This window comes from Acipenser ruthenus, chromosome 27 (assembly GCF_902713425.1).
Source record: "Acipenser ruthenus chromosome 27, fAciRut3.2 maternal haplotype, whole genome shotgun sequence".
NCBI classification, from domain to species: Eukaryota; Metazoa; Chordata; class Actinopteri; order Acipenseriformes; family Acipenseridae; genus Acipenser; species Acipenser ruthenus.
In genome coordinates, this window is record NC_081215.1 from 4,543,911 (window position 1) to 4,570,936 (window position 27,026).

The 27,026-nt window shown below is 38.8% G+C and overlaps 2 protein-coding genes across 15 annotated transcripts in view; both read left to right on the plus strand.

Annotated features, from left to right (window-relative positions):
* LOC117431977 (agrin) overlaps positions 1 to 9,827 on the plus strand; it is a 159,119-nt gene extending 149,292 nt beyond the window's left edge. For 6 of the 12 annotated variants that reach the window (XM_059002380.1, XM_059002381.1, XM_059002382.1 and 3 more), the window contains 6 exons: positions 541 to 657; positions 891 to 1,080; positions 1,444 to 1,531; positions 5,577 to 5,801; positions 6,277 to 6,380; positions 7,117 to 9,827. In XM_059002380.1, coding sequence (XP_058858363.1) covers positions 541 to 657; positions 891 to 1,080; positions 1,444 to 1,531; positions 5,577 to 5,801; positions 6,277 to 6,380; positions 7,117 to 7,274 — 882 coding nt within the window. In that variant the 3' untranslated portion in view covers positions 7,275 to 9,827. Of the gene's footprint in view, positions 1 to 540; positions 658 to 890; positions 1,081 to 1,443; positions 1,532 to 2,403; positions 2,428 to 3,571; positions 3,605 to 5,576; positions 5,802 to 6,276; positions 6,381 to 7,116 lie in introns of all 12 variants that reach the window. The other 6 variants (XM_059002375.1, XM_059002376.1, XM_059002379.1 and 3 more) reach the window with 2 other exon arrangements.
* A 4,906-nt stretch (positions 9,828 to 14,733) lies between these two features.
* The window catches only part of LOC117432426 (tyrosine-protein phosphatase non-receptor type 11), a 55,590-nt gene continuing 43,297 nt past the window's right edge, over positions 14,734 to 27,026 (plus strand). For all 3 annotated transcript variants that reach the window (XM_034054350.3, XM_034054351.3, XM_034054352.3), the window contains exon 1: positions 14,734 to 14,883. In XM_034054350.3, the coding sequence (XP_033910241.2) occupies positions 14,870 to 14,883 (14 nt within the window). In that variant the 5' untranslated portion in view covers positions 14,734 to 14,869. The remainder of the gene's footprint in view (positions 14,884 to 27,026) is intronic.

Sequence of the window (27,026 nt, forward strand, 5' to 3'; positions counted from 1 at the left end):
AACCCCAGATGTTCTGCTAATGAAGTGAATAGCACTTTCTTGCCAGTTTACAGTTCTGGCCAGCGTGACACTGTATCAGACACGAGATGGAGATTCATTTAGTAACTCTCTAACTGTTTATTTGGCATAGTCTGCTACTGTACCAGCAATGTATTGTGGGTATTCTTACAGGATTGGAATGCAGGTTGGAGAACACAGCTTTAGTTTTAAAAATGTACAAGATAGTTAAGCCAATTGGCAAACCACTCAGCATTATTACTCCTGTGTTAATAAGCAAACATCAGAAGTATTTTTATGTGTGTGGGGGTTCTTTTTGCATTAAACACACTTTATAGATGACAAACCTAATTACACTCACCTCACTACTGCTGTTCAATGGGAGTCACCCAGACCGAGCCACAGCCTTTAATGTTATGACAAAGATCTCTTGCAGTAACCAGTTTGAGCCACTAGTGGGCAGTAAGTGCTTAGTGAAGTGATAGGGAGGGGTCACTGGCTGTTCTGCCTTGGTGTTCCTCTCATGCTGTGTCTCTGTTCCAGGACCAGCATACCGCTCTCAACCTGAAGCAATCCCTGTTTGTGGGCGGAGCTCCTGATTTCAGTACACTGGCCCGGGCTGCTTCTGTTAACAATGGGTTCACTGGAGCCATTCAAAAGGTGTGTGGAAAGTACTGAACCTGTGTAAAAACTGTTAAAAGTTACCTCATATTCTATATTGTAGATATGTTTGAATTGATAACCATGTGTTATTGGTATTGTTGGTTGTTTGTTTATTATTATTATTATTATTATTATTATTATTATTATTATTATTATTATTATTATTATTTAACCAAAGGCCCAGGATTGGAACATAAAGGAAGGTAACTGTTTCATCTCTGTATCCCTAGATTTCACTGATGGGCATTGTGGTTCTGAAGAAGGATTATGTCCTGAAAGCCGTGGATGTCTCGGTGTACCGTGCTCACCCCTGCTCTAAGAGCCCCAGTGTGTGTCACAACGCAGGGATCTGCCACCCCAAACTGGACTCCTATGAGTGTGTGTGCCAGCATGGCTTCTCCGGCACGCGCTGTGAAAATGGTAAGGACCCAGACCCCCCAAAACCCTGCAACCTTCCCCAGTAACTGGCAGCTATCTGAAAGAGTCCAGTGACATGTAGTCTGAAATGATAGCAGATGATACATGCTTAATAAATCAACTCAGTCACCTGTAGAATTGCCTATTACTAGTACTAGTACTGGTTCCTTTGAAACTGCTATAACTGATGTGTACCATAAATAGCTGATACAAAACTTGGATCCGTAATAGCTTGTGTGCAATGACACATACAATTGGATAGCAAGCGTGTAATTGTCACTGGCCCAGCTTTTGTTACAGCACGCTGTTGCAATTGTATGTCATTTCTGAAACGCGTTAAAGTCGTTTGTCACCTCTCTTTCCTAGCAATCGTCGAGAAGTCAGCAGGAGAGACTGAAGCGATCGCATTCGATGGCCGGACATTCATGGAGTATCACAACGCAGTGACAAAGAGGTAAGCTGGATTGGCTGAACCCCATCGAAGATAGCTTTAAAAAAAAAAAGATAAATACTCAAAAGAACCGTTCAGGCAAACTGCACATGAACAACTACAGTACAGAATGATAAGGGGTGCAGTGAAAGCGTACATTTATTCTGTATTTATTGATTAGTTGCACTCTCCGTGGATGTATTTGACCCATTAAGACACTATCACTGAAGGAAACACATACTCCATAATAGCCCACAGACAAGGCCTCTGTAAGCTCCTTGTTGCAGCTAAAAAAACACAATTATATCCAGAATTGTACCCCTTTTGTTACAAGCAAATGATTAAACTCTGCCTCCCCGTTGCGTTAGCTTGTGTACGAATAACTAAAACCAGGATTGCTAGCCAAGAAGCCGGTTATTGTATGTCTTTCAGGGTTTTAAAGCCGACTGCTGTGGGTGGTTTTGGTTTGAGGCAAAAACACCCTTTTTTTAGGCCAAAACCTACATTCCTGCTGCAGCTTTTTATTAACGTTAACATTCCAGCTGCAGAAGGTAGGTTACCGTAGGTGGTGCTCCACCTGTCAGCCAATTAGAATTCAGCATCCTGGAGGCCTGTGTTCCAATGCTTGTTTTTTTTTCTAATCGAATAGCAAAATGTATTTTCTTGGCCAGTGTTACAGGTTATTCTTCTGACAGCACATCAGTGGCAGCTCTGCTTGTGCTGTAATGAAGCTGTGTTGTTCTGTGCAATCTCCCTCGGGCTGTGTTTTCTGTGTGCTGTGTCTCTTGTTTTCCGTTGTCCTACCTTGACTTCTTTGCTCTAGCTGGTGTCTGCGTCTGTCTCTGTCCCTTGTCTTTTGTCTTACAAGTGTCCTTGTTGTCTTCTTTTCTTCAAAGCCAAGTGACCAATGAGATCCCAGAGTAAGTAGAGCCCTGCCCTCATCGCTGCTGTTTTGACCTCGTCAGGACCTAGAACAAAAGAGACCGTATTTTGTACATCCTTCCTTCAGATGTGTCAATAGGTTACTACCCCTTGCCCGTGTCCATTTCATTATTTAATACAAGACAAGGATCCATAGCTTCAATAGTTAAGTAGCCACATAAACAATGCTGTGTGTTGAAGTACGGTAACACAAAGGAATCAATAAGCACAGTACCTGTGCTATGGATGTCATGTAGAAAAGTGTAAATGGAGTTCCTTTTAACATTAGTGCAGTAATTATAACATTAGTAATAAGTGGCACAGCCTATTCTAAATCAACCTTCAAATAACGTGTTCTCAGATTTTCTTTATTTGTAATACGTTACAATATATACGGTCTCCCAAAAATGCACTAATTAGCTATTTTTTTTAGCAATGCTATTGTATTGCATTACGTTATGTATTGCGGAATCTGATTCAGCCTTTACTTAAGGAATGATTAATACGATTGCATGATTGCATGTAATAAAATGCATTAAATTAGCCGTTCTGCACGTAAGACTCACTCATAGATTAGAAAATAAAGTTAACCATACCCCTTTTCATCTATTAAAATAGTTACTTTTTATCCATTCCCCTTTCTATCAACTATACTGCCCTGTCATATTATTTTGCATATTGCTTGATTCAGAAATAAAATAAAATTTGGACTGTGATTCCCGAACAGTCAAATTATAGTTTATTAACTGTATATTTTTTTTGATGCTGAATGAATTGGAAAAGGTGCTTAGTCTAGAATTATAATATTTTTTGTGTTACATTTTATTTAAATGTGTGTAATAGAAGCTAAGTCTCCCTGACCCCCGCATTTAAAAGCACTTGTCCACTTGTAGCATTTTGGGTGCTTTTTCTTTTTGCAGAGCTACAAGTCTTTATATACGTACTGAAACGTACTTGCTAGCCCCCGGGGCTGTTAACATTAGTGTCCCTTCCCTTCCCTTCCTAGGGATCCTTGTGTAGGTTCAGGGATTGATATTCATGTCACCTAAGAAAGCTGGAATCCCATTATATATTCCATACTGAATGCACTGGGTTGTTACTCTGCCGCTTATTGCATGCCTCCATTTTCTTTCTGCTCCTAAGTCCTGAATCTGTGGACGATCCTTTGGACCAAAGGTAAGTCCTCGCCGCGTCTTTCAGTGGCGTTTTCAGTGTGGGCAGTCCGCTTGAGCCACATGTTGAGAGAGAGAGAGAGAGAGGAGCAATCTTATTACCATGTGGAAATCTGTGGTCTGTGTCAATATTATCTGATACATTAAACATCAGCATTAGGGTGTTTAAATGTAATCTCTGATTCAACACTGTGAAAATGTCTCGTCCAATCCAGTAATTGGCACCATATTTGCCAAGCACTACCACAAACTACAGAAACAGCTTTCATTTGGCCGGGATTCCTTAATATTTGTAATGTAAAAATGATTATATGTAGAGTATGGATACCACTAGCTGTCTCAATGACCACCCATCTGGAAAGCAATTCATATTCCATTAATGAATTAGCTAAACTGGTGACACCAGTGTAGGCACAGTGGGCCATATTTTCAAAGCTTTGACTCCAGTCTTTAATTAAGGTCAAACACCTGTTCATTTTATAAAACTATAACTGAATAACTAAGTAAGTAATGTAATACAAGTCCTCTTAAGCTCTGTCAAGGTGTTTCCTTTCAAAAAATAGATTAATTAAAGAATGGAGGAAACAGTTTAAAAACCAGGCTCTGTATCTGTCAGACAGTTTCAGTAACCCCCCCCCCCCCCCCCCCCCCGTTCACTCCAGTAAGAAGAGTAAGGGATTTTTTTTGGGCCAAATACTGTGCAGTCCTCTCCAAACATTGGTGCGAGTTGGCAGAAGCGTCATGTGTGCTCTGCTGTTGCTGTGCTTTCATCTCCCCGTGTCGTGTTCATCCTGTCTCTGTGTCTCGTGTCTTTGTGTTTTAATGTACTGTAGGTGTGTGGGTGAAGTGTTAACCAAACAGCCCTTCGTATTTCTGTGAGCATCGCAGCGATCTGAACTAAGCATTCCCCTTTCGTCCCATACCGCTTGGCTCGACTGAATTTGTCCGTCTTGCCTAAATGCAAGTTGTGGGGATTTAAGTGGCTGGAGACGTATTGCATCCCACAGAGTGCTAACCAAGATTTATATCTTATTAATACTACATTTAAAACATCGGTTAGCACAGTACCACATTTATAATAGTGAATCTGCCATCGTAAAGTTATTGTAAATAATTGCCAGCTATTAGTATGGCATCCATTGTCAAATTATATGTAAAGTTAATGTAGGTATTGTTCATCTCTTTGGTTTTCTGTTGCCTGGAGACTAGAGTGGGTGAAACCATTTGGGGGGTTAACATCAACTCAGACCTTTAGTATTAATGTGTCTGCTCAAATTCTGAAAGCCTGTTCTGTAGGCTCCTATAAAGATGTTCTGTACAGGCTTGTTAAAACGGCATGTGATTTTTTTTTTTTTCCTGCTTTCAAAATTAAAATCTGAGAGCTGCTGTTGACATTGCTCTGCAGCTTCAGAGAAGCAGGATTCAGATCAAACAGAAAATGTTAACCGGTGTGTGTCGCAGACATGTTAATTTTTCAGTCAAAAAGTACTGGTAAGTATAGAAATGTAATAACTGTGTGCATTAATTCATACAGAAATATTTCAGCCTGTAGGTTGTAAATCTGCCCATTTTGATTGATAGCAGGTATTTAATGCAGATAACTCCATCCAAACCCTCAAATTAACACTTGAGCAGTAGTGCAATACTACACCAGTAAAAAGTAGAGACCAAGTTGCAACATAAAGTTGTATACTTTCAAAAATTATTTGACAAGCCCATAAACAGTTACATTACTTGACCACCAGGTGGTGTCTAAAGCCAAGCAAAAATCTCATTAGGATCCAAGGTACACAGAAACACCTTAAAGTGGAGACACTTAATAATATTATTTTGCCTGCTGTGTGTTATAAATGGGCAACCTACAGTACTGGTTTTGAGCATTCTCATTATCCTTTGTGTACCACCATGCATGGGCGGAAGGGTTAGGATTAGGCTGTAGATCTTGAGTTTAACGACTGTCTTTTCTTCTTGTTCAGTGAGAAGGCCCTTCAGGTGAACAGCTTTGAGCTCAGTATCAAGACAGAGGCCACACAGGGTCTGATTCTCTGGAGTGGCAAAGGAGTGGAAAGGTCCGACTACATAGCCTTGGCCATTGTGGACGGGCACGTGCAGATGGCCTATGATCTTGGGTCCAAGCCAGTGGTCCTCAGATCAACCATCCCGGTCAACACAAACAAATGGATCAAAATTAAAGCCAGCAGGTAAACATGCTTATATTCTCCAGCCTTTTCACCTTTTATAAAAGCACAGCGACAACAACAGGCAGCCCAGAGAAGACAAGAGCAGTTTGTGGTTGTGTGACAGCAGAGAGCCACACAAAGCTGTTGAGGTGTCTCCTACTGCTAAATATAAACATAATCCAGGTAGCAGGTTGAAGCCTTTAGTAATGTCTTATTAAAAGGGTTTAAATTGTATTGTCCAGGATTTTAATTTGTGAGAAAAAAAAGCACACAATGGTAATTCACCTTCGTTTGCCCAATTCAAATACTGGATTTTGAAAATTATTTTATTTATTTTATTTAAAGAAAGGCACAGCATAGCCTTGTTAGACTGTCGCATAGCTCTTGAGGCAGTGTGGAGATGTGTCTTCTGCAGCTGTGACAAGTGCCCCAGGCTGGGGGAACTGATACAAATGAAATGATTCTAACATATCTACATCCTTGTGTCCTTCAACAGGGAACAGAGAGATGGCACGCTACAGGTCGGCAATGAAGCTCCTGTCACCGGATCATCTCCTCTGGCAGCAACGCAGCTTGATACTGACGGAGCACTCTGGCTTGGTAAATTTCCTATTTTGTTCTTCTCCTTTTAGAATCGGAGAGATTGCAGTATGAACATCTTTGACAGGGAGAGCTGTGTACAGCAGTGCATCTGGATCTTTGATGAGCCAGATGCGCCAGCCCCATTTACTAACATTTTAATTCAATACAATATATTACAATAAGTCTTTTTGCAATAATGAGTCCAGCAGTTGTTTAATCTTATAGTTTAAAAACAATCTGATATTGTGCATACCAGCTGCATCAGTATTTCCCTTGACATGAACACTCTTCATCTCTGTGTAATACATATTTTATTTGCATGGCACGTGTGAATCCAGTCTTATGTTATTATATTATGTACAAAGTGGTCTCTCTCTTCTTTTGTGAAAGTACAATTAAAGTTTAAAACTCCATTAACATATTCTCTGTTAAGGAACCCTCTTTTTAATATGACACCACATGCCTAAATTATGCTTTTTTCATGATCCACGGTAGCTGTGTATGGATTTTATATATCACAATATGTGTTGTGTAATGAAGTGTCAAAATTTTCAATGCATGAAGAATTGGATACCTGGGATCCTGGGTATGATTTGTGCGGGCCTGAGAGTGTGCTGATAAAGTGATCCAAAGGCTAGAAAAGATTGCATGCCCCTGAGAAAAGCTTGAATCGCTACGTCACTCCAAGCGAGCCACTTTCTGCAGGGTCTCTGAACCCCAGAGAGATGATGTCATCCTATCCTGTCTCCCGCAGGTGGACTGGAAAGGCTGTCTGTGGCTCACAAGCTTCACAAAGCCTACAGCACAGGCTTCATGGGATGCATGAAGGAGGTGATCGTGGACAGCCAGGAGCTGCATCTTGTGGAGGACGCTCTAAACAACCCCAAAATATTACACTGTTCGTCCAAATAATGAACGCCGCCGCCCACCTTGTCTATTGCTGTAATTATTTTCTATTTTTGTATACTTTTATTGCTTTTATATTGGAAATGCATTTTTTTTTGGTTGTTTTTTTTTGTTTTCCTGTTCTTTTGCAGAATGTCAAGCTCCTTGATTCTACACAATCCGACCAAACAAGTATCATAGGTTATATAAAAATTACATTGCACATGGTATTTAAAGAAACAAACATTAAAACGTACTTGAACGTTCATGACGACATTGGTGCTTCTGTTGGCTTCTTGTGGCTCTGTGGTTCGGTATCCTAGTTGTGTATTAGCCTATCTAAGTTACCCTGTTTAACTATGACTGGAAGCAAGGTATTAACAGAACAGAACTAACACCAAAACGCTAAGGGGCCTGAGGATACATGACCATGCTAACAAGTCCGGGCTGTTTGTGTTACTGTGGCTTTTTTTATTTTTATTTTTTTATAATAATTTATGTGTTAAATGTATCTGTGACTTTTAGCTTACTGATTTATGTAAGATAAATAAACTAACTGATGTCGGCTGTGGTATTATAAGAATGCGTGTTTGAGAATCATTAAATGTACATCAATATGTAACATCTCACATGGCAATGGTATATTGGTGTAAAGTAAAAATGAATCCTTTGCAACTTAAAAATGAAACTTAAACTATGGGATTTTAGCAATATACAGGTCTTAATGCAGTGTCCCTTTTTTGACAGATTATTCAAGTATTAGCTCACAAATGCATTCTTTTAAATCCTTGGTCGACATAGGGAGTATGTAGTAATGTTGTATTAAAAAAAGCATTCCGGGCAGTTAAAACTTTCAACTATATCTAAATATAAAATTCCATTGGACTATCATGTGGAAGCCTGAAACTGTGTATATTTTAGTACATGCAAGAATATGCCCCTATGATTTCATCTTGCCAACTGTGTGCTGTTTTGTCTGCTGGGGAATCTTAGCCCTGCATGTTAATTTGGGTTAAAAACATAGCAAAACCTTTCTTTTTTAAAAAAACAAAATTAAACAAATGGCATTAAAGTGTGTCTAATTTAAGGACTGAAACTCAGAATTGTGTAATTGTGTAAAAGTCAAGCATGCTACTGAGCCAAGCAACAAAATCAAAACCGCCTCTTGTATTGAACTGAAAGCTATGTTGTTGTTTTTTGTTATCTTTCTAATGGTGTAGAAAACTTGCCTTTTAGAATTGTGCCAACCGAAAGTCCAATACTTCTATGTTCCACCGGGTGGCGCTACAACACAAGCAGAACAGTCTTTACAATAACTGTAGGGTGACTAGAATTTCCTCTATTGATATTGGGGGACAAATGCTGAATGTTCCTGGTTCACAAAGGAATGTACACAACCAACTCTACTAAAATGGGCCCTGTGCTGTATATATCAACATTGAGGGAGCTGAGATTTCTTTCAAATACCCCTTTCCAGCACGAGCTAAAATCTATGATTTGTTACACCTAAACTGCATTTGGACCCTGCATCTGTGAGCTATGGGTCTACAAAAAAAGAATGCATGGGATGCATTTTGAAGATGAAATCTTGTAGCTTGTATAAGGAAAGGTATATTTATCAATGGTACTGACTGCTGCACAGTCTTGGAATTACTGTAATATGTACACATTGCATCTACAAAAAACTGCTTCTTCAGTACAGTATGGCATTGTCATGGTTTTATTTTGTGCCCCATTAGACATGATACTTTTGTGCAGGCCTGTGATCTGATCTGTAAATTAGCAATGTTTTCTTGTTAGATGCGTTAGTATTATACACTGGAACAAAGTATAGCCTCTCATTTAGAATATACAAAAACGTGCAGAACCTAAGTCACTATTGATGGGGAGGGAGGGTTTTAAAAAAAAAAAAAAACATTTATGTATCTATATATTAAGCATAATTTTGAGAGTTTACTGTTTCCTTCTTGCAGTATATAGGGGCTTATTGTAGTGCAGTAATTGTATATATATATATATATATGGGCTGTAAACAAAATTTTAAAAATACATTTGGTCAGTTTTGCACATATGGTCTGTTTTTTTAAGCATAATTTAAGTTAACTTTCTTTTTAAATGAGTGTTTAAGACTACTGTAGCTGTGCATTAAATTGAATGGCGGTCGACCATAAGCCCAAGGGAATTCAGTAGTGTTCAGGAAATAACGACATGGCAAAAACAAAAGTCTATATCATTCTTGTCCAGATAATGCCTTAAAACCTGAAATCGCCATGTTTTTGGTGAACACATTTGTGTGCATATTGTTTGGTGCACTTATCTTTTTGCCAGTATATTACAACAAGTGTTTCTTCCCTATAATGTAAAAAAAAAACGAATAAGCCCAGAATGTTTTTTAAAAGTATTTTTCCAGTTTGTATTCCTTATTTATGTGTCTTCACATGGTTTTAAGTTTGGCCTTTGTAAACTGTATGACATAACTGAAGGACAATGCACAGTGTATAAGCAGCATGATGTAACCATTACTAACTTTATTACTTGTGTCTAATGTCCGATTACCATCAATTAAAGTGTAAAAACCTACTTTTGTGTGTGTCCTGCTTTTTTCCCCCCCCCACAAAAAAAGTGTATGTGCATATATGAATCTCGCAGCTAAATATGTTTTACCATCATCTTCACTGTAAAAAAAATCAAAGCGTTGCTTGAGCCCTGCCAGTGGTTCTCAGTATTCGATTTCTATTTGTGCTGTTCTCTTAAAGATTTATTACGTTCAAAAGTGATTTTAATGCAACAAATATTGTATTTAATTTAAATTCTGATTACACTCTTTAAGGCACTTCTGCCTGCTCAGGAACACCATAAAAATGTCAGGAGGTCAGGAAAAAAAAAAATGCATGAAGCTACTCTTAAGACTGAATGTGTATTTCACACTCTCCCCACTACAGATCTTGTTTTAGGTCCTGTTTTTCAAGCTGCTGTTGCTATGCTGTCAATGGACTCTCTGTGATGTTTGACAGAAGTTGCCTCCAGACCTAACCTGGTGGTTTTGTAATGCTGCACAACTATTGATTTTTTAATTAGCGTTCATAACAGCAAACTATGTCATTACTGTATTCAATGAGACTACTTCTTCATTCTTAAAACAAGACGTCCACGGTGTACCAGATCGATATCGATGCCTTCTCTTTTTTTTTTTTTTTTTAAAGTACACAGGCTTTGAACTAATTTCACTGGATGACTTCAAAGATTACACAATTAGATACATCCATCACAAGTATGTTGCGGCACGAGATACACAAGCCTCTCTGACTAGTTTTCCCCATGACGTCTTTACAGTACAGAACCATGATGCAATGTTTGTTTTATGATTCAAAAAGAAATGCATGTAGACCATATTAAAAGTACAGTATGTATTTCATCCATTACTAAAAACACTCCTTCTATATTATCATTATATATAGAACAGTAATACTAAAATAATTACAAAAACGACCAAATGTTTGTCAAAAATTGTAATAGTTTTTATTAGCATTGCCAAAAGTACAATATGTAATTCACATTCCCTGGTATTACAATTTAACTATGGCACTGCTATCCTTACTGCGGATTAAATAATTACTTTGTGTTTGATACTTTTAAAAATCTGCTGCAAAGATAGTTGTGCTAGCGATTGTTCTAGATTGGTGGCTGTAATGAACAATTACATTTATTTGCAGCTACTACGAAGAGTGTCTATAAGCGAGTCTTCCTTTTAAACCTAAATTAGTATTATCATTAAGAACACACCGTGCATATGACTGTACCTATTGCTGTAAGAGATGTTTATTACTATCATATATGCACTATTTGTAGTAACACAATCTGCCTCTCTTTAGCATGCTAAAATGTACACATTTTGTAGATTTTCAGTGAGACAACCACAGGCAGAATTTGTGGTCTACTAAATATGACCAAAATTGCCTGCTTAAACCTTGTTTTAAAGTTATCATTATAGAGTAGCCAACAATTAATACACAGCTGAAAGCTAGTCATGTGTTATCAAGCTAGTCATGTGTTTTTTCCCTTTGAAGTCCAATTAATTTGCTGACTTTTTTTTTTTTTTTTTTTTTTTTTTAAGTGCTGCTAAAATGGTGCTTGAACTTGAAACTCTGGTTCTGGTGAAAGAAGAGGGAATTGGTAGTCTTTTGAAAGTCATAATTGTGGAATTATACCAGGTGAAATCAAGTGGAGGTTAATGGTTAAGCCACACCAGTTGACCAGTAAACAGGAAATGCTGTTTAGGTAAACAGGATGCACTAGAGTACCGGTTGTGATTGTGAGGTAACCACAGTAATTTGGCTTCTTCTAAGAGTCGTGTTTGAGGATGGTTAGCTGTCGTGTTGTGTTAAGCAATAGCACTGAATCACTCCTTTTGCGTTTTGTGCCACAGCTCAAGTGCCTGTAAGCTTTGTCTATGAAGAGTCTGCCATTCTAGACAAATGCATCTTTTTGTATTGCTGTTAAAATTTCTCATTATCTCCAAAACGCTATGGTGGTGGTGGCTCCTTCACATTTAGCTTGTCCCTACACTTTGGTATTTTCTGTCCTGTGAATAAGGTTTGTATGGAGTGCTCATAATACTGAAGATACAAAGAACTGACCCTTATGTCATTTTTTTCAAATATGGCATTCAAAAGATACTGTGTGTGTGTGTATTTATTCAAGAACAGGTTATTGATGTTGTTTTTAAAATGGTCATTTTTAAGTGTACATTCACAGTTCTGCATTTTGAAAGAACATGTATCCTTCAAGTAAATGGCCTCGAGGGTCAGTGCTTTCAAAAAGTATGACATTTTGAGTAGGCATTGGTGTAGAATGGAGCGTGCCATTTCACAAACCAAAGGTTCTTGATTTGAAGCAATGCACAACTCTTAGCTTTTCATCAGAAGATTAACCCAGATTGATAATTGTATAACATATTGTCTACACAAGTCTAGGATTATTAGATTCATATATCTTTTACTGGATTTGTTTAAATATCACTACAATAGCATCTGCTCATATTATTAAAATATATATAGGGTTTCAACAGAAGGTCAGAAACTCACACTGTTATGGAGTCTGCCGTTTTTCTCAAAGAAAAAAGGCTTGGTTGGCAGGTGCTTCTTTGCCCAAGTTTGGCTACATTACTGTTGTTTTATGAGGTAAAGGAAGGTGCAGTAATCAGTGAGGAACAGTCCAGGAGACTGTGTGTGTCGAATGGAGGAGGAGACAGTGTCTTTTGTGGAAGGGGTTCCGCTTTTGGAAGAGGTGACGAGAAGAGATTATTTTAGTTTTGCTAGTCCTAGCCTGTGCCCTGACAAGCTCAGGCTGTCACCTGAGCATGCCATTCCAGTTAGACAAAAGGAAGCACCTGTCACTGGTGAGCTTGATAATTCAACCACCGATCCCTCCATTTGATCTTCAGAATTCAATGAATATTTTACCATGGTTGCACAAGATCATGGAGCAATTCAGAGAGACCTGTCCTAATCCATGTTCAATCAAGATTCAGTACTTCAGAACCAATAGACTTTTATTATTATTATTATTTGCAGTTTATGGAATGTAAAGTAATACAGTAACTACATAGCGTTAGTACTATGAAACACCACTGTGCAATATTCAATTTGGAAAACTTACATTACACGAGTGCATCAGCAGATTTATCTTCAAACTGCTTTTCTAGAGTCTTAAATACTGTATTAGAAGAAAGGGTGTCTTAAAGGACATGCGAAAGAATTCAGTACTGGAGAATGCCTGCATGGGGGTGTCTTTGCGAAAAGCATGACACAATATTTGTGTCCCCATATTTCTGAATAATGATCACAAACATGTTGGTGTATATGGTGTTTTAACAAGGTTTAACAGCAGTTTTTGCATTCTAAACCAGTCACAAACAGGAGGTTATTCCAAATGTACTGACAAACGTATAATGACAAAGACTATTTGTAAACGTTCCTCAACAAATACAGTCCAAAACCTCAAAATAAGCTTTTTTTTTTTTTTAACAGGTTTATAAATAAAGCCTCCTCCTTAAACAGTCCAGGGCATTGGATTAACCACCAGCTGCAACTGGCCAAAACTAGCAGGCCAGGTGAATAATAAGTTAAACTCAAGTTCTCAACTGCTTTCAGAATGGTTAACCATCTAGAAATGAGCATGTGTCACTCAACATTGCTCCCATTGCTACTGGAGCCACTCAAAATTCAATCTTTAGCAGCTTATGCTTGTTAATGTTTAATAGCTGTACTTAGCCTAAGTGAACAATTGCATGTTATGAAGATCACTTTGCAGAAAGGGACATTTGGAAGTGCTTTGACTGATGCCGAGATTCCAATTTAAATAGAATGTACTTTTAGTTTGGATTCATAACAGTACAGTATATTTGATCAGTAATTTAGCAGTTTTTACACTTGTAATACGATGCATTTACTATACTGCATTTTTTTTTTTCTGAATTTCACCATACCTGTATGGAGTTCACCATGCTTCCCTTTGCTTTTCCATGTTTTCACAAAACCGCACTTTATTATGCTTTTACCACGATGCAGCCCACCAGCCCTTCAAATGTAACAAGCAAACCCACAATAACCTCCAGGAAGTTTTATTCATGTTGCTCCTGGACAATTTTTTTTTTTTAGCAATAGCTGAATGGTTGAAAAAGAGCCCATTATAAGTTACTGATAATTGCTGCCTCACCAGCCTTTAGACAGTCTCTGCTAGAAACAATTCTATAGTGCACAGGGTCATTCTGAATCATGCTTGCACACTTTACAGTTCTTTGTCTAGTGGGTTTTATAACCTTGCAGATATCACTTCTGAACACTTTACAACGGGCTGGAACTCTACACTTTCCAGAACCTACTGCATCTGAGCTTTTTGCAACTCGATGCACCACAGGTCAAATTCTTACTGTATATGCATCCCAGAATGCAATATCAACTTCAGAGCCGGATCAATGGATGGAGTCCACACTCCAAAATAATATCTCATCTCAAACCAATTCAGCATCTGAAGACACCGAAAAAGACTTCCAGGCGAAACGTTTGTCGTTGCTTTTTAGTTTCTTTTAGTATTTCTAAATTCAGACCCAAATGAATCGGTTTATTTTAGCAAAAGGGATGTTAATAATTCTGCTGCAAACCATGACATTTAAAGATTTCTGCTTTTGTGTGAATGGTTCTGCATTTATTAATATGTTGCAATATTTGTTGGAAGGCAGTGTTTGATAGGGTTATCTCTACCATACATTAATTATAATGATCCCCACTAAGCTGTCTAATAATCTCCAATAGTTAAAGTCAAATGGTTTAAAAAGTTCTGCAATTGGAGTCTTATAATTAAGTTTTAGAGCGATGTGGAACACAAATATGATAAGGGAAATGTAAGCAAGTAACTGTGCTTGGGAGTAGGTCATGGACAGTTGGTGTACTGTCTTTTTAAGAAAAAAAAAGTCTCAGGAGCGAATGGTCCAGAGGCGGGGACTAGAACTGTTACATTCTGTGAGTTCTGCATTGTTTAACACAGAGACAGATGCACATACAGGCACAGGGTTAGGAAGGACTTGTCGATTTCGAGGAAACAGATAGCATTTGAAAGCGGACATGACTTCTCGCAGGTAAGGCACGGCAATAACCTTGTACGCGATTTGCCTTCATCATTTACATGTACCCAGGGGTTGTGGTTCACTAGGGTAGGATCTGATTGCATATCCGACTTGCAGCTTAGTGGTCTGGGTTCATCTGCTACTCCAGAACCCTGATTCCAGCCAGGCCCCTGCCTTTAAAACAATATTCTTGTTACTTGTTTACAGCCAGTGCCCCCTGTATGCATGTTAAAATAGCTGTATACAATGATGCAAAGTGCTTCGTTTTTAAACTGCGGATTTGTTTTCTTTCCAGTTGCATTGTTTTATTTTGCTTAATGTTTTGTTACAGCGTTGCAAAACACAGTTTTGACTGGTATGTTTTGTGTATTGTTTTGATTTCGAGAGATACTGGTACAGTACCAATGTTACCTGCTTGAATACGCTTTATTCTGAGGCACTTTGAAGTGGCTGCGTGGGCTGGCAAAGTAGCGTATTATTCATGGATTTTCATTGCGAGTGCAGTGCAGCGCATTACTGTTTACTCACGAGTTATATATCATGGCTTTTGCAGAAGTTTACGTCAGATTTGCAGAAGTGCATGCGTCTGTACAGTGTACAGTAATATATATATATATGGTAGTTTTGCAAAATGCAGATGCATAACGCCCAGTACCGAGCTAGTTTCCCTTTAAACACTTGTAGATAATAATAAATATTGTTCTATGTAAATTTAACAATAGTAGTACACCAGCTTTGCCCACGGGTTGGGAAAGTTTTGTAGATAATGGTATTTGGTAGGATGCTGTATTGAGAGTTGATTTTATTTTAATACACACACAAATACCGGTATTGTGCGTGTCTCTGTATACACTGAAAATAAAGCAAGCTAGTGGTCTAGTTTTTACACTGTTCGGAAATATTGTTTTGCGAATTTTTTTTGTTTTTTTTTTTGCAGTAGATTCTAAAGTGCAAACTAGTTTTTGTTTACTTTAAAAAAATGACTATACTGTAAATCAAAATATACCAGTATTAGAATTATTTTTATAAACTGTCATTTTAGCGACAATTTTTTTTTTTGGTTGTTTAGAAAGCCACAAAAAAAAAATAGTCCTTTGCTTAGCCACGCTATTTTTTTTATTAACAGCCCTATGTGTGTTTGCACAGGTGCCCCTCTCCTTGCTAATGTAAATTCGGTCATGGACGAATATGTATTGGCTTTGTGTGTGTTTGAGAGAGAGAGAGCCTGGTGATGGATAGAGCCCCAGCAGGCTGAGGAAAGGGAAACTATACCATAGCTGCCAGACAGACCTACCCCTATTAGCTGTGGTGATGAATATACTTAGCTCTCACTCACTGCCCTTAGAAACAAGAAGGAACCCGATAGCCTCCTACCGCTGCAAGAAGCCGCAGCCTACCAGTCCTGACAAGCAGCCATTATGGAGCTGTAAACAAACAAGAGGGGTACAATAAGTATTTGGGTGATTTGTATTTATTAAAAACAAAACCATTTCATCTTATATTTTAATTTTTAGAAATTATCAATTTTCTATACAGTCTGTTTTTCTTTTTTTCCATTTTTTTTTTTTCCAAGGTAATGTTATTGTTGTGTGGTGAGCAGCAGAGACGGCATCTAAACCAGATAAATTCAGCTTGCACCAAGTCTTTTCTGAATCAGTGTGGTTCCGCATTCAGCCCTGTTTTGCCAACGAGATGGCCGCTGGCAATTCTGAAATAAAACACCAGCCATGGGTGTGAACAAGCATGGGTTTACCAAATATCCCCGCGGGGCTATCGGGGGTTATTGCCAGAACATAGAAGCAAGACCCAAGAAAATGGATTTGAAAGCTTTGGTTCTGACTCCTTTTAGGTTTCTTCTCCTGTAAGTTTCCACAAGCTCTCTAGTAATTGCTGTTCATATTAACAGTATCCAAAAACAATAGACTTCCACGCCACACTGTACCTGTGTGCCAAAATATCAAGTTCTGTAAAAAAAAAAAAACATATAGATGAAAAAGACAAGGTGAGATGGACTGTTTTGATGTGCCTGAAAAAAATGTGAAGGTGCTTGTTGTAATATATTAAATGGCTTAGCGTCTAGATTGGAAAGACAAACAACCAGTTATGCTTTGGGTCAGGGCTTGCAGAATCAGAGGAATTACTGTTCTTTGAAAACCTTTAATAATCCTGAAAGTACTCAATTAAAAGCAAAGGGTTTTCCATATTTTGTAAACTTTATTGCATCCTTATGCTATACTCACAAAGCACTAATCAGTGATTGTGGTTAATGGCGCACTTAATCGTACTGCTTTAGGAATCTTTGCTACAAAGTAAATTGTGTTTAGTTTTTAAACCAGCTGGTGTCATATTGCTGTTTGCTGGTCTCAATAAGATTAGATTGTAAAATGTAAACAAGCGTTTGATATTCAGCTTTTTGTAGAGCTCGGGGGGGGGGTTCAGCCAACTATAAGAGGAGATGGAGAACTATTTTGGAAACCAACAGCTGTTTATAGAAAAATAGCTTCATCCATCCATCTAACTAACCAACCAACCACAGAGATTCAACAACAACAACAACTTCCATTTATATCGCGCCTTATGTGCACACCTGCACATCTCAAAGAGATTTACACAGTTTAAAAAAAATACAATATCTAAAAGAGAAATAAACAGACCACTCATAAAGTCAGGACATAAACACAAAAGCAAATTTGGCTATAAAAACTAAAACAGATAGCAGAGGACAACGAGAGACGTTCTTCTCAAGGGCCTTAACCAAATGTGAGACTGAACAGATAAGTCTTAAGACCTTTTTTTTAAACCGATCAACTGACTGGCAGTTCCTGATGTCAACGGGGAGGTCATTCCATAGCACAGGAGCCAGGTGACTAAAGGAATGACCACAGAGACCAACCCGTTTCTCATCAGGAACAACAAACAGACCAGCCTGGGAAGATCTAAGGGAATGAACCGGCTGATAAGGACAAAGTCATTCAGTGAGGTAAGCAGGACCAGTGCCATTGAGTGAGCGATATGTCAGGAGAAGTAGATTCAAAGAGATTCGACACTTGATGGCAAGCCAATGAAGTTTAGCCAGAACTGGTGTAATGTGGTGGTACTTTATTGTGCCAGTCAAGATTCTGGCAGCTGCGTTGTGAACTATTGGTAAACTATCAATTGCTTTAGATGGAAGGCCTGTAAACATTGAGTTACAATTGTCACACCTATAGGTTACAAATGCACAGATCAAAATCTCAGCATCAGCGAGAGAGAAAACGTCAAACTTTGGCAATCTTCCGTAAATGGGGGAAAAAAGAGGATTTGACAACAGAAGAAATATGTGCCTCAAAAGACATTTATGACATCTAAGTGTACCCCAAGGCTCTTTTATAGATGCTGAAGGCTGCAGTAGATAGTTACCATAACTAAACTCAACAAGATTCACTCTCTTGAAGTTTTCATTAAAGGGGATCTTTGCCGATTTAGGGGTGTAGGACCTTATTTAGTATGTAGTATACAGTATGGAGCCTTTTTAATGTAGGTATGAATACTACTGTTATTGTCCGGCTAATTAAAAAGGAAAGAATATTCAAATATGAAAAGCCTATTTCTGTTACATTGTAACCATGGTGACAGGCACAGGTAGATGACATCAGGAGGTAGCTTGGCTCTTTGTAAGGGGTGCTGTGTGTCTAAAAGAGTACCAAGATAAGGCTTGTTTCTACCGAGAATCTGCAAAACAAAAATTGCACTGTGCCCAGGTGTTATTAGAATATCAGGAATTAATAAGACATTACTCGCACCTTTACTAAGTTGACGATAACTAAGGCATTCTTCTTTTAACCTGTGCCCCTGTAACACTCTGTCCATGGTAGATATAAGAAATACTACATTGAGCAATAATAATAGATGTTGATCTGCAAGTGGAAATGCTGTTGAGTTGATCTTGGACTATGTTCATAACTGTAGTTAAAAAAAACAAAACTGTAAGTGCCAAAATATATATATATATATTCTTGATGTAGGCCGTCCCTGTTCTTTCTAGGAAAAAAAAAAATCATGTTTTGACGTGTGTAGTATGGAGTTTAAACTAGTAAATGAAACCTGCTAAAAGAACCAAAGGGCCCCGCACAGGATGGTGTGCAAGACAGGAAGGCAGAAAGCCAAGGTGGAGCAATGAGATAGCTTACCGAAAGTTCCAGGAAACTATGGAAGAGACTTGAGACTTGAGTCTGATAGGAAGACCTGCTGACAGCTAAGAAGAGGTTTTTACATACAGCCCTCAGCTGAGGAGACTTCACCCTTTTACATACAGCCCTCAGCTGAGGAGACTTCCCCATTTTACATACAGACCTCAGCTGAGGAGACTTCACACTTTACATACAGACCTCAGCTGAGGAGACTTCACCCTTTTACATACAGCCCTCAGCTGAGGAGACTTCCCCATTTTACATACAGACCTCAGCTGAGGAGACTTCACACTTTACATACAGACCTCAGCTGAGGAGACTTCACCCTTTTACATACAGACCTCAGCTGAGGAGACTTCACCCTTTTACATACAGCCCTCAGCTGAGGAGACTTCACACTTTACATACAGACCTCAGCTGAGGAGACTTCACCCTTTTACATACAGCCCTCAGCTGAGGAGACTTCCCCATTTTACATACAGACCTCAGCTGAGGAGACTTCACACTTTACATACAGACCTCAGCTGAGGAGACTTCACCTTTTTACATACAGACCTCAGCTGAGGAGACTTCACCCTTTTACATACAGCCCTCAGCTGAGGAGACTTCACACTTTACATACAGACCTCAGCTGAGGAGACTTCACCCTTTTACATACAGCCCTCAGCTGAGGAGACTTCCCCATTTTACATACAGCCCCCTAGCGAAAATCCATCCATTTTCCCTAAATTTGTAGGGAAATTTGCATCAAAGAACAGTCCCGCCATGTGGCACATTTTGGTGAATATTCTGCTGTGCTTAAACAGACGAGGAAGTGCTGTGCATCATTGTCACATGTACATAAAACTAGGCTGGCTCTCACTTAAACCGGAGTCTTTTTTATTGGTATTGATTTGTGTTTAAGGTTTTTAAAGGATTGGTACCTCTCTGTTTGAAAAGGACTAGCATTGGCTGTAGTTTACACCCTCAGGATTCTGAACACGTTTGGGAGAATTCTCTTTTTTCATATCAACTTCCGAGTGTGTTTCCATCACAGTATGAAGATGGAATCTGATCTTTTTTTCTCTGGTTTTAAAGATCGGATTTGGGAATTGCTTCAAACCTCCTACCAAGGCTTCTCCTTCAGCCCACATTAATAGAGATGTCTGATTTATTCTGTTCTTTTGAGTGGAATAAATAAGACAAGCTTGAACTACACATGTTTTTAATGGGTTTGTGCTTTGCAATTGTCCTTTTATTGTTCACCAGGACCAACTTGTAAATGAGGTCTGGGTCTCAATGGGTAAATCTCCTGGTTAAATAAATACATCATAGGTATCTCAATATAGCCAGACACACGTGGCATAGTCAGTATATTCTTATGGAACACTATGGACCTCCTAAGGATGCACTGCCCTGTATATATGCATAGAACTAAGAGCCAAGAGATTTCTGTTCTGCCTCCTTCTGAAATAATACAACCAATGTTGACCCCATAATCTTCTGGCACTTTTTACGACCAGTGTTTAAAAATTTAAAAAATTATACATTTAAAAAAAATAATAAAAAAAAAGCTTTCCCCTGTACCACCTAAACAGAATGCGTTATTAATGGCTATTTTTGTTCCACTGTACTAGTGAGGGAATTATGGGTTGTTGTATTGGTTGCTTGAAAAGGTGTTTCTTTTGGCTGAAGTGGCACAGCTGTTACAGCCAAAGCATACATACGTTTTCAGTATTTTTAATGATTAACTGGAAAAAATACCCAGTGGTTTCCCCTCTGGTTCTCTGATGTGAATGGCAGCTAAGTAACCGATAAGCAAAGTTTAAGCACACCGTGCAAGGCACATTCCAGGAACTAAAAATAAAGATACTGCACACACCAATCATTCGAAGCATGGAGACAAACAGCAGCGGATTAGGCTATTTTGAGTCGCTTACTTAAGTTGGAATCTGGTTTAATATTAATTTTCATAGGCAGGATGGCGTTTAACCCCAGCCCACCTCGCTGACCGCTTGACCACTCGCTGGATACACTGCTAATGTATATTCCAGCTTTCCCAGAACTAAGAAAGGACCCCTTGTTTAATACTTTAAAATAGAACACAGAACACACTGGAATTTTTGTTTCATGAAATAAAAGAAGTAAGTAAGTAGCCTGTATCTGTAAGTTGTTTGATTTATAGTTTTTGAAAGTGTAAGGAAGGAAGAACTTTTTTTACATACCTCTTGGTCAACCATTGTCGGTTTTTTGAAATTAGGGACTTGGCTGACAGCTGTGTTGAGGATCTATGTAAAATGGGTTGTGGTGGTTTTTGGCATATCTGAAATAAATAAGACCCGAAGGTGGTACATTACCACTCTATTAACCATGGCCCAGGACCGTTTACTATCTCGTTGTCAGAAACTGCAAGTTACACAGTAACACCATAAACTGGTTACTTGCAAACCTTCTCCCTGTTTCTGATGGGCTGGACTGTCACTGCTGCCAGGGGTCGCCTGAGGGCAGTTTACTGAACAGCTTCACCAGGCATTATGAGATTAAATAAATACATTCATAAATACATGCAGAGCACTTAATCAATTTCATTTGCTCTGCAAGGCCAGACAAGCTTAAACATCATGGAAACGCAAATTGAAAGGGACAGTGTCACTTGGAATTTAATACTCTCATAGGGACACCACAGCCTGGATATTCACCTTGGTGAACTTTTTAGCTGGGTCAGTGTGTTGGAATTCAGTAAACAGGTCATTGAAAATGTAATGCTTGATCATTGCTATACAGAGAAAAATAAGACTTGTTCCAGTGCAAAAACTGCTCCCATACTTCTCTATTTTATGGCTTCATGGAGCTGAACAATTACCAGTGGACCTGCTTCAAGTTAACTGACCTCTGACGTTATGAAGCCTGACTGATTTATGGCTGTGTATTGAAAAAACAGTTTATTGGGTCAAGCAAGGGTTCTCAGAATTGGGCAGAGTAGTAGGTAATGGGCTAAAACTAGAGACTCTGCATTATTTAAAAAATCTATAACTACCCCCTGCAAGTTTCACCTTTTATTGCTTTCCATACAGGACGATGAGGCAATATCTACTCACTAACCCCCACCCCTTCATTTTCTCCTCTTTTCCATATTTGGCATTTGACTGCATGCATCATGCCTCATAAAAGCAGGTATGACATCATCACCCTGTCTGGAAAGGATGAGCATTCTGTACAGAACTGAAAAGGTGAAAAAACAAATACAAATAAAGTAAACTGTGCCCACAGGTTATTGAAAGCAATAAAAAAAGGAGAAAGCATGCTACTTTTTCATTGGGGGTAACCTGTGTTAATTCATAGTATTGCTGGGACAATTATTCAAGTATTTACACAAACATTGCTTGTGTTCAGTGGCAGAAATGTCCATATCCTTATTCATTCATATGATCATTTATAAATGACTGCATCAAGAAGATATCTTGTAAAGGAAACCAATGCATAAATGACATCTGAAATATATAATTTAATGGGGTATTGGGTTTATTTTACTCCATATATATATATATATATATATATATATATATATATATATATATTAGGGCTGTCAAGCGATTACAAATATTAATCACGATTAGTCTTGAGATTAAAAACATGAATCTCAGTTAATCTTGGTTTTCATTGCATATTTAATTGATACAATTACTGCATCCATCTTATTTAAGTTTGTTTTATTACTGATGCTATTATTATTATTATTATTATTATTATCCAAAAAAACAACCCAGAATAAAACCCCCGTTTTCCTATTTCTGGATTCTGTGTGTGTATGTGTGTGTATTTTATATATATATATATATATATATATATATATATATATATATATATATATATATATATATATTATATGCTGTAATATGGTATGAATTATACCTTTTGTGATCCATCTAATGAAAAATGAAAGAATATTGGTACACATATTTGTGTTTGTTTGTCCGAGTGCAATGTTGTGCACTGCTGTCCCTGTCGGTGACATGAGGTGAGGTTAGAAGCTCTAAAACCATGAATGTAGAAGAGCCTGGCTGGTTTGCATAGTGGTTATGACGCTGGTTTGTTACACCAGCACTAATCGATAGTTGCTTACTGTGTGTGGTTTTTAAACCTCCACTCGCAGGAACTGCCTTTTGCTTAGACAGATATCGGAATCGCTCATTGATCAAGTCAGTAGTCCGGTTGTGAAAGATCCTGAGTTTAACAGAACTCTGCCTGAAGCAACAGTCAAAACCAAAGGCACAGTTCAGCATTTCTTGAGTTTTTGCCAAAGTAATGAATTTATAAAACGATGAATTGGCTCAAGTGCCTGTGCGACAGTTGAAACTACATCCATATTTAGAAGCAGTCCTGAATCATCAGTGTTGCAGCGACCCACCCCAAGCTAAGCCTTTTGTTCTGTAGCCTGTTAATCCTGAATGAGTACAGATAATGTTACAATAAAACTGTGAACTTCATTACCCAGTTCAGTTACCCCTATATTCCACATGTATCAAAAATGCCTGTAATGTTACCTGATGTTCTCTTTTTAGCAATACCATTGGAATATGTTCCTAAAAATAACACATTGTAAAAACACAAACCTGTGAATAGATTTCATAACCTTATTTAAATGCAACATGCTAAAGGAAAGCTGTGTGTGTGCTGCGAAGCAACTTTCAATTTTAACAAAGAGGGAGGGACTTCAATATTGAAGGCTTGAGCGGCATGCCATGTGCTCTCAAATGTGCGATTTTGAAAATGCTTGTCAATGAATTTAATGAGAACAGTAATTGGGTCTGGGTGGAAAACCAACATCTGGTTTCAGAGAAATGTATTTTCAATGTGTGCTTCAGTGTATTGCTGCTTTTTTCGTCCTTTTTATAAATGCTAAACATGCTTTCTGCACAGGGGGCTGTGAAGGGCTGTGTAGTACAACAAGGAGTTATATTGCAGTGTAAAACTAAACTTGAAAATGAATACCCCCCCTTAGGTTTTATCGCTTCATGAAAGTGGCAGTACCCACTGGGAGGGGCAGAAATTTCAGTAAAGGTTGGAAATAACCCTCAAACTGTAGTAAAACCTATTTCTTTTTTTCACTTGGCCACTCGGTAAAAGGTGAGCCGAGGCGCTGGGCTGCATTTGGACCGCTTTGATCTGAACGAAACGAGCGAGCCCCCAATCCCAGCTGCTCTCTAAAAATAACAGCCTCATCTCTAAAATGTATTTGCTGCAGCTTGTCCACAATAAATATAGAACTGGCAAACCTTCAAAGCAGAAAGAGAACATTCTACGTATACTATCCTTTGTCACTTTGCCTATGGCTTAAACTAACCCCACAGTAATAAGAGCTGCATTGTGTAACAGGGGAAGGAAGTTTGGTCCATTGTAGCAGGTCCCCCTTGCTGGACTGGTTCTGTTGGCATTGGTTAGATATTTTAATATATGGAACCAGTTGACTTTCCAATGACTTACTAATATAAGCAGCAATAAGCTTTTCAGTTAGCAAACAGGGTGTCCCGGACCCCGAACCTGGGTTCAAAACTCCCTTATTTAGGGGGCTCCTGAGCGGCGCATCCAGTAAAGGTGCTCCGCGTGGAGTGCAGGATGCGCCTTATAGCTTGGACGTCGCCGGTTCGAGTCCAGGCTATTCCACTGCCGACCGTGGACAGGAGTTCCCAGGGGGCGGTGCACAGTTGGCCAAGCGCCGCCCGGGGGGAGAGGGCTTAGGTCGGCCAGGGTGTCCTGAGCTCACCGCGCACCAGCGACTGCTGTAGATTGGCCGGAGCTGCGTTGTCCTCCGACGCTTTAGCTCTGGGTTGGCTGCATGGCGGGCCTGCAGAGTGAAAAGAAGTGGTCGGCTGACGGCACATGCTTCGGAGGACAATGTGTGTTCGTCTTCGCCGCTCCCGATTCAGTGCAGGGGTGGTAGTGGTGAGCTAAGCCTAAAAAATAATAATTGGATATATCAAATTGGGAGAAAAAACAGGGTAAAATCAATTGGCGACATTTAAACTACTACATTTTTTAAAAAAAATCCCTTATTTCGACATATACAGCTACATTATTCCTGGAGGCAGTGGCCTGGGATATCTCTGTTGGGTGCCTGACTAGTATGAGATTGCTGAGGTCAGCTATCTCCAGCTGATTTTCCTCCCTAACCCCGTAGGAGGGCAAAGGCCATTGCAGCACTCCCTATCAGTCCCCTGCCAAGATCGGCAACTTGGCATGAGTGGGATTCAAACCACGATTGCATGACTCGCTGACCTCAAAGTGCCAGTGATTTTACTTTGTGAGCCGCTGAGGAACCGTATTGTGTTTTTGATAGCAGAACAAAAGAAGCGGGTCTAGAAATGTAACTGTTGATTTAAGTCATTTGTTTCACAAGGGCACTGGGCTTATGCCATCTAAACTCCCAGTAAAGCATAGCAGCATTAAAACCTATATCCCGTGTTGGCCCAGGCTTGTACTGGATGCTTTTTATTTGCAGCCAGCTTGGCTTGGCATTTGCAACAGTTGCGTTGATCTGGTTGCCAAAACTCTATCCCTTTCGCTGACTTGGCAAGGGATCCAAAGAAAACAGTGGGCATAATAACATTTTATTCACAACTGTTACAAGTGGCAGTGGTGGAGCCAACATTTATGTGTGATGAGATAACATAAGTGAAATCTCTATACAGTAAATATACAATAGAATAACCACCAATTACTAAATGGATCACAAAGATGTTCTAGACACAGATTTTCTCAATCGCTAAAACACAATACCCAATACACCTTACCAGGTTATCAAAACATTTAACACAAGCCCCGAAACTGTTTGGCACGTTGGCACATCTTAAACTGCACACATTTCTGCGAACGCACACATTTCTTATGTGAATGAATCCTCTTCGAAATGCATTTACTGTCTGCAGTTAACACTATTTTTTAAATAAACATTCCACGTGTGGACATTCAATTTGCTCTACTTAACAAACATTTCAAATTCTGTTATACTGTATATAATCCCTCCTAATTTTGTTTAGACATGGCTAAGAGCTAAGAGCTAAGAGACAGTCGATGTGTTTGTGCCCCTGGAACAGGGCTGTTCAGAATCATTGGCTGTTGGAGTGGGCATGATGTTATATCTGTCTACATTTTTATGCATGAAGCTTGATGACAGAACTTGGCCAGTTCAATATTTCGTTGTTGAAGAGATGGCTTCCAAAGGTGCTGATAAGGTTGAAACATGGTCAACAGCGTGCCATCGTGGAAGTACTTGGTCCAAGGTGGAGAGAACCATGTGTGCCACAATATCTTAAAACGGGGTTGTTGCCCACTGTTGAATGTTTGCTAGTATTACGTGGCACATTGCATGACCAGCTTGTCCAGCTCGCTGGAACATGGCAAAGGAGGCAAGCCCAAGCATTTTGTCATCCTACAGGACTATTATAATGATCTAAAGAGCGGTGGATCCAAACATGCCTCCTGGAGGGGTCATTTATTGACCTACTTATTAGCATAATATACATACACAAAAAGACTTCTGAAAATCAGTTTTATATATATATATATATATATATATATATATATATATATATATATATATATATATATATATATATTAAATTCTTAGCTTAAGAAAAAATTAATAATCATTATAAAGTAGATTTAGAAACTAAATGGTGACAGAATTCGACACGTTTAAACGAGAAGCACTGTATTAAAACGTTTGTCTAATTTAAGTACAGTAAGTTTCTGTTTTGTGTTAGCAAGCTGTATTAGGGCTATTTTAGGTGGTAAGGGGTTTTCCACAATCAGCAACAGAATGTGCAGCGCAGGCTATGTGATACAGCATGAAAGCACAAGACTGAAAATGGGATAAGAATAAATGATGATTTGGAGCTGAGGAAGCTCTGTACTCTGTACTGCGTACTGTGTTTATTTCCTCAACAGTGTATCTCATGGTTGTTTTCATCATTCAGAATCCACACTTGATTTAGTGAGTTATAAATG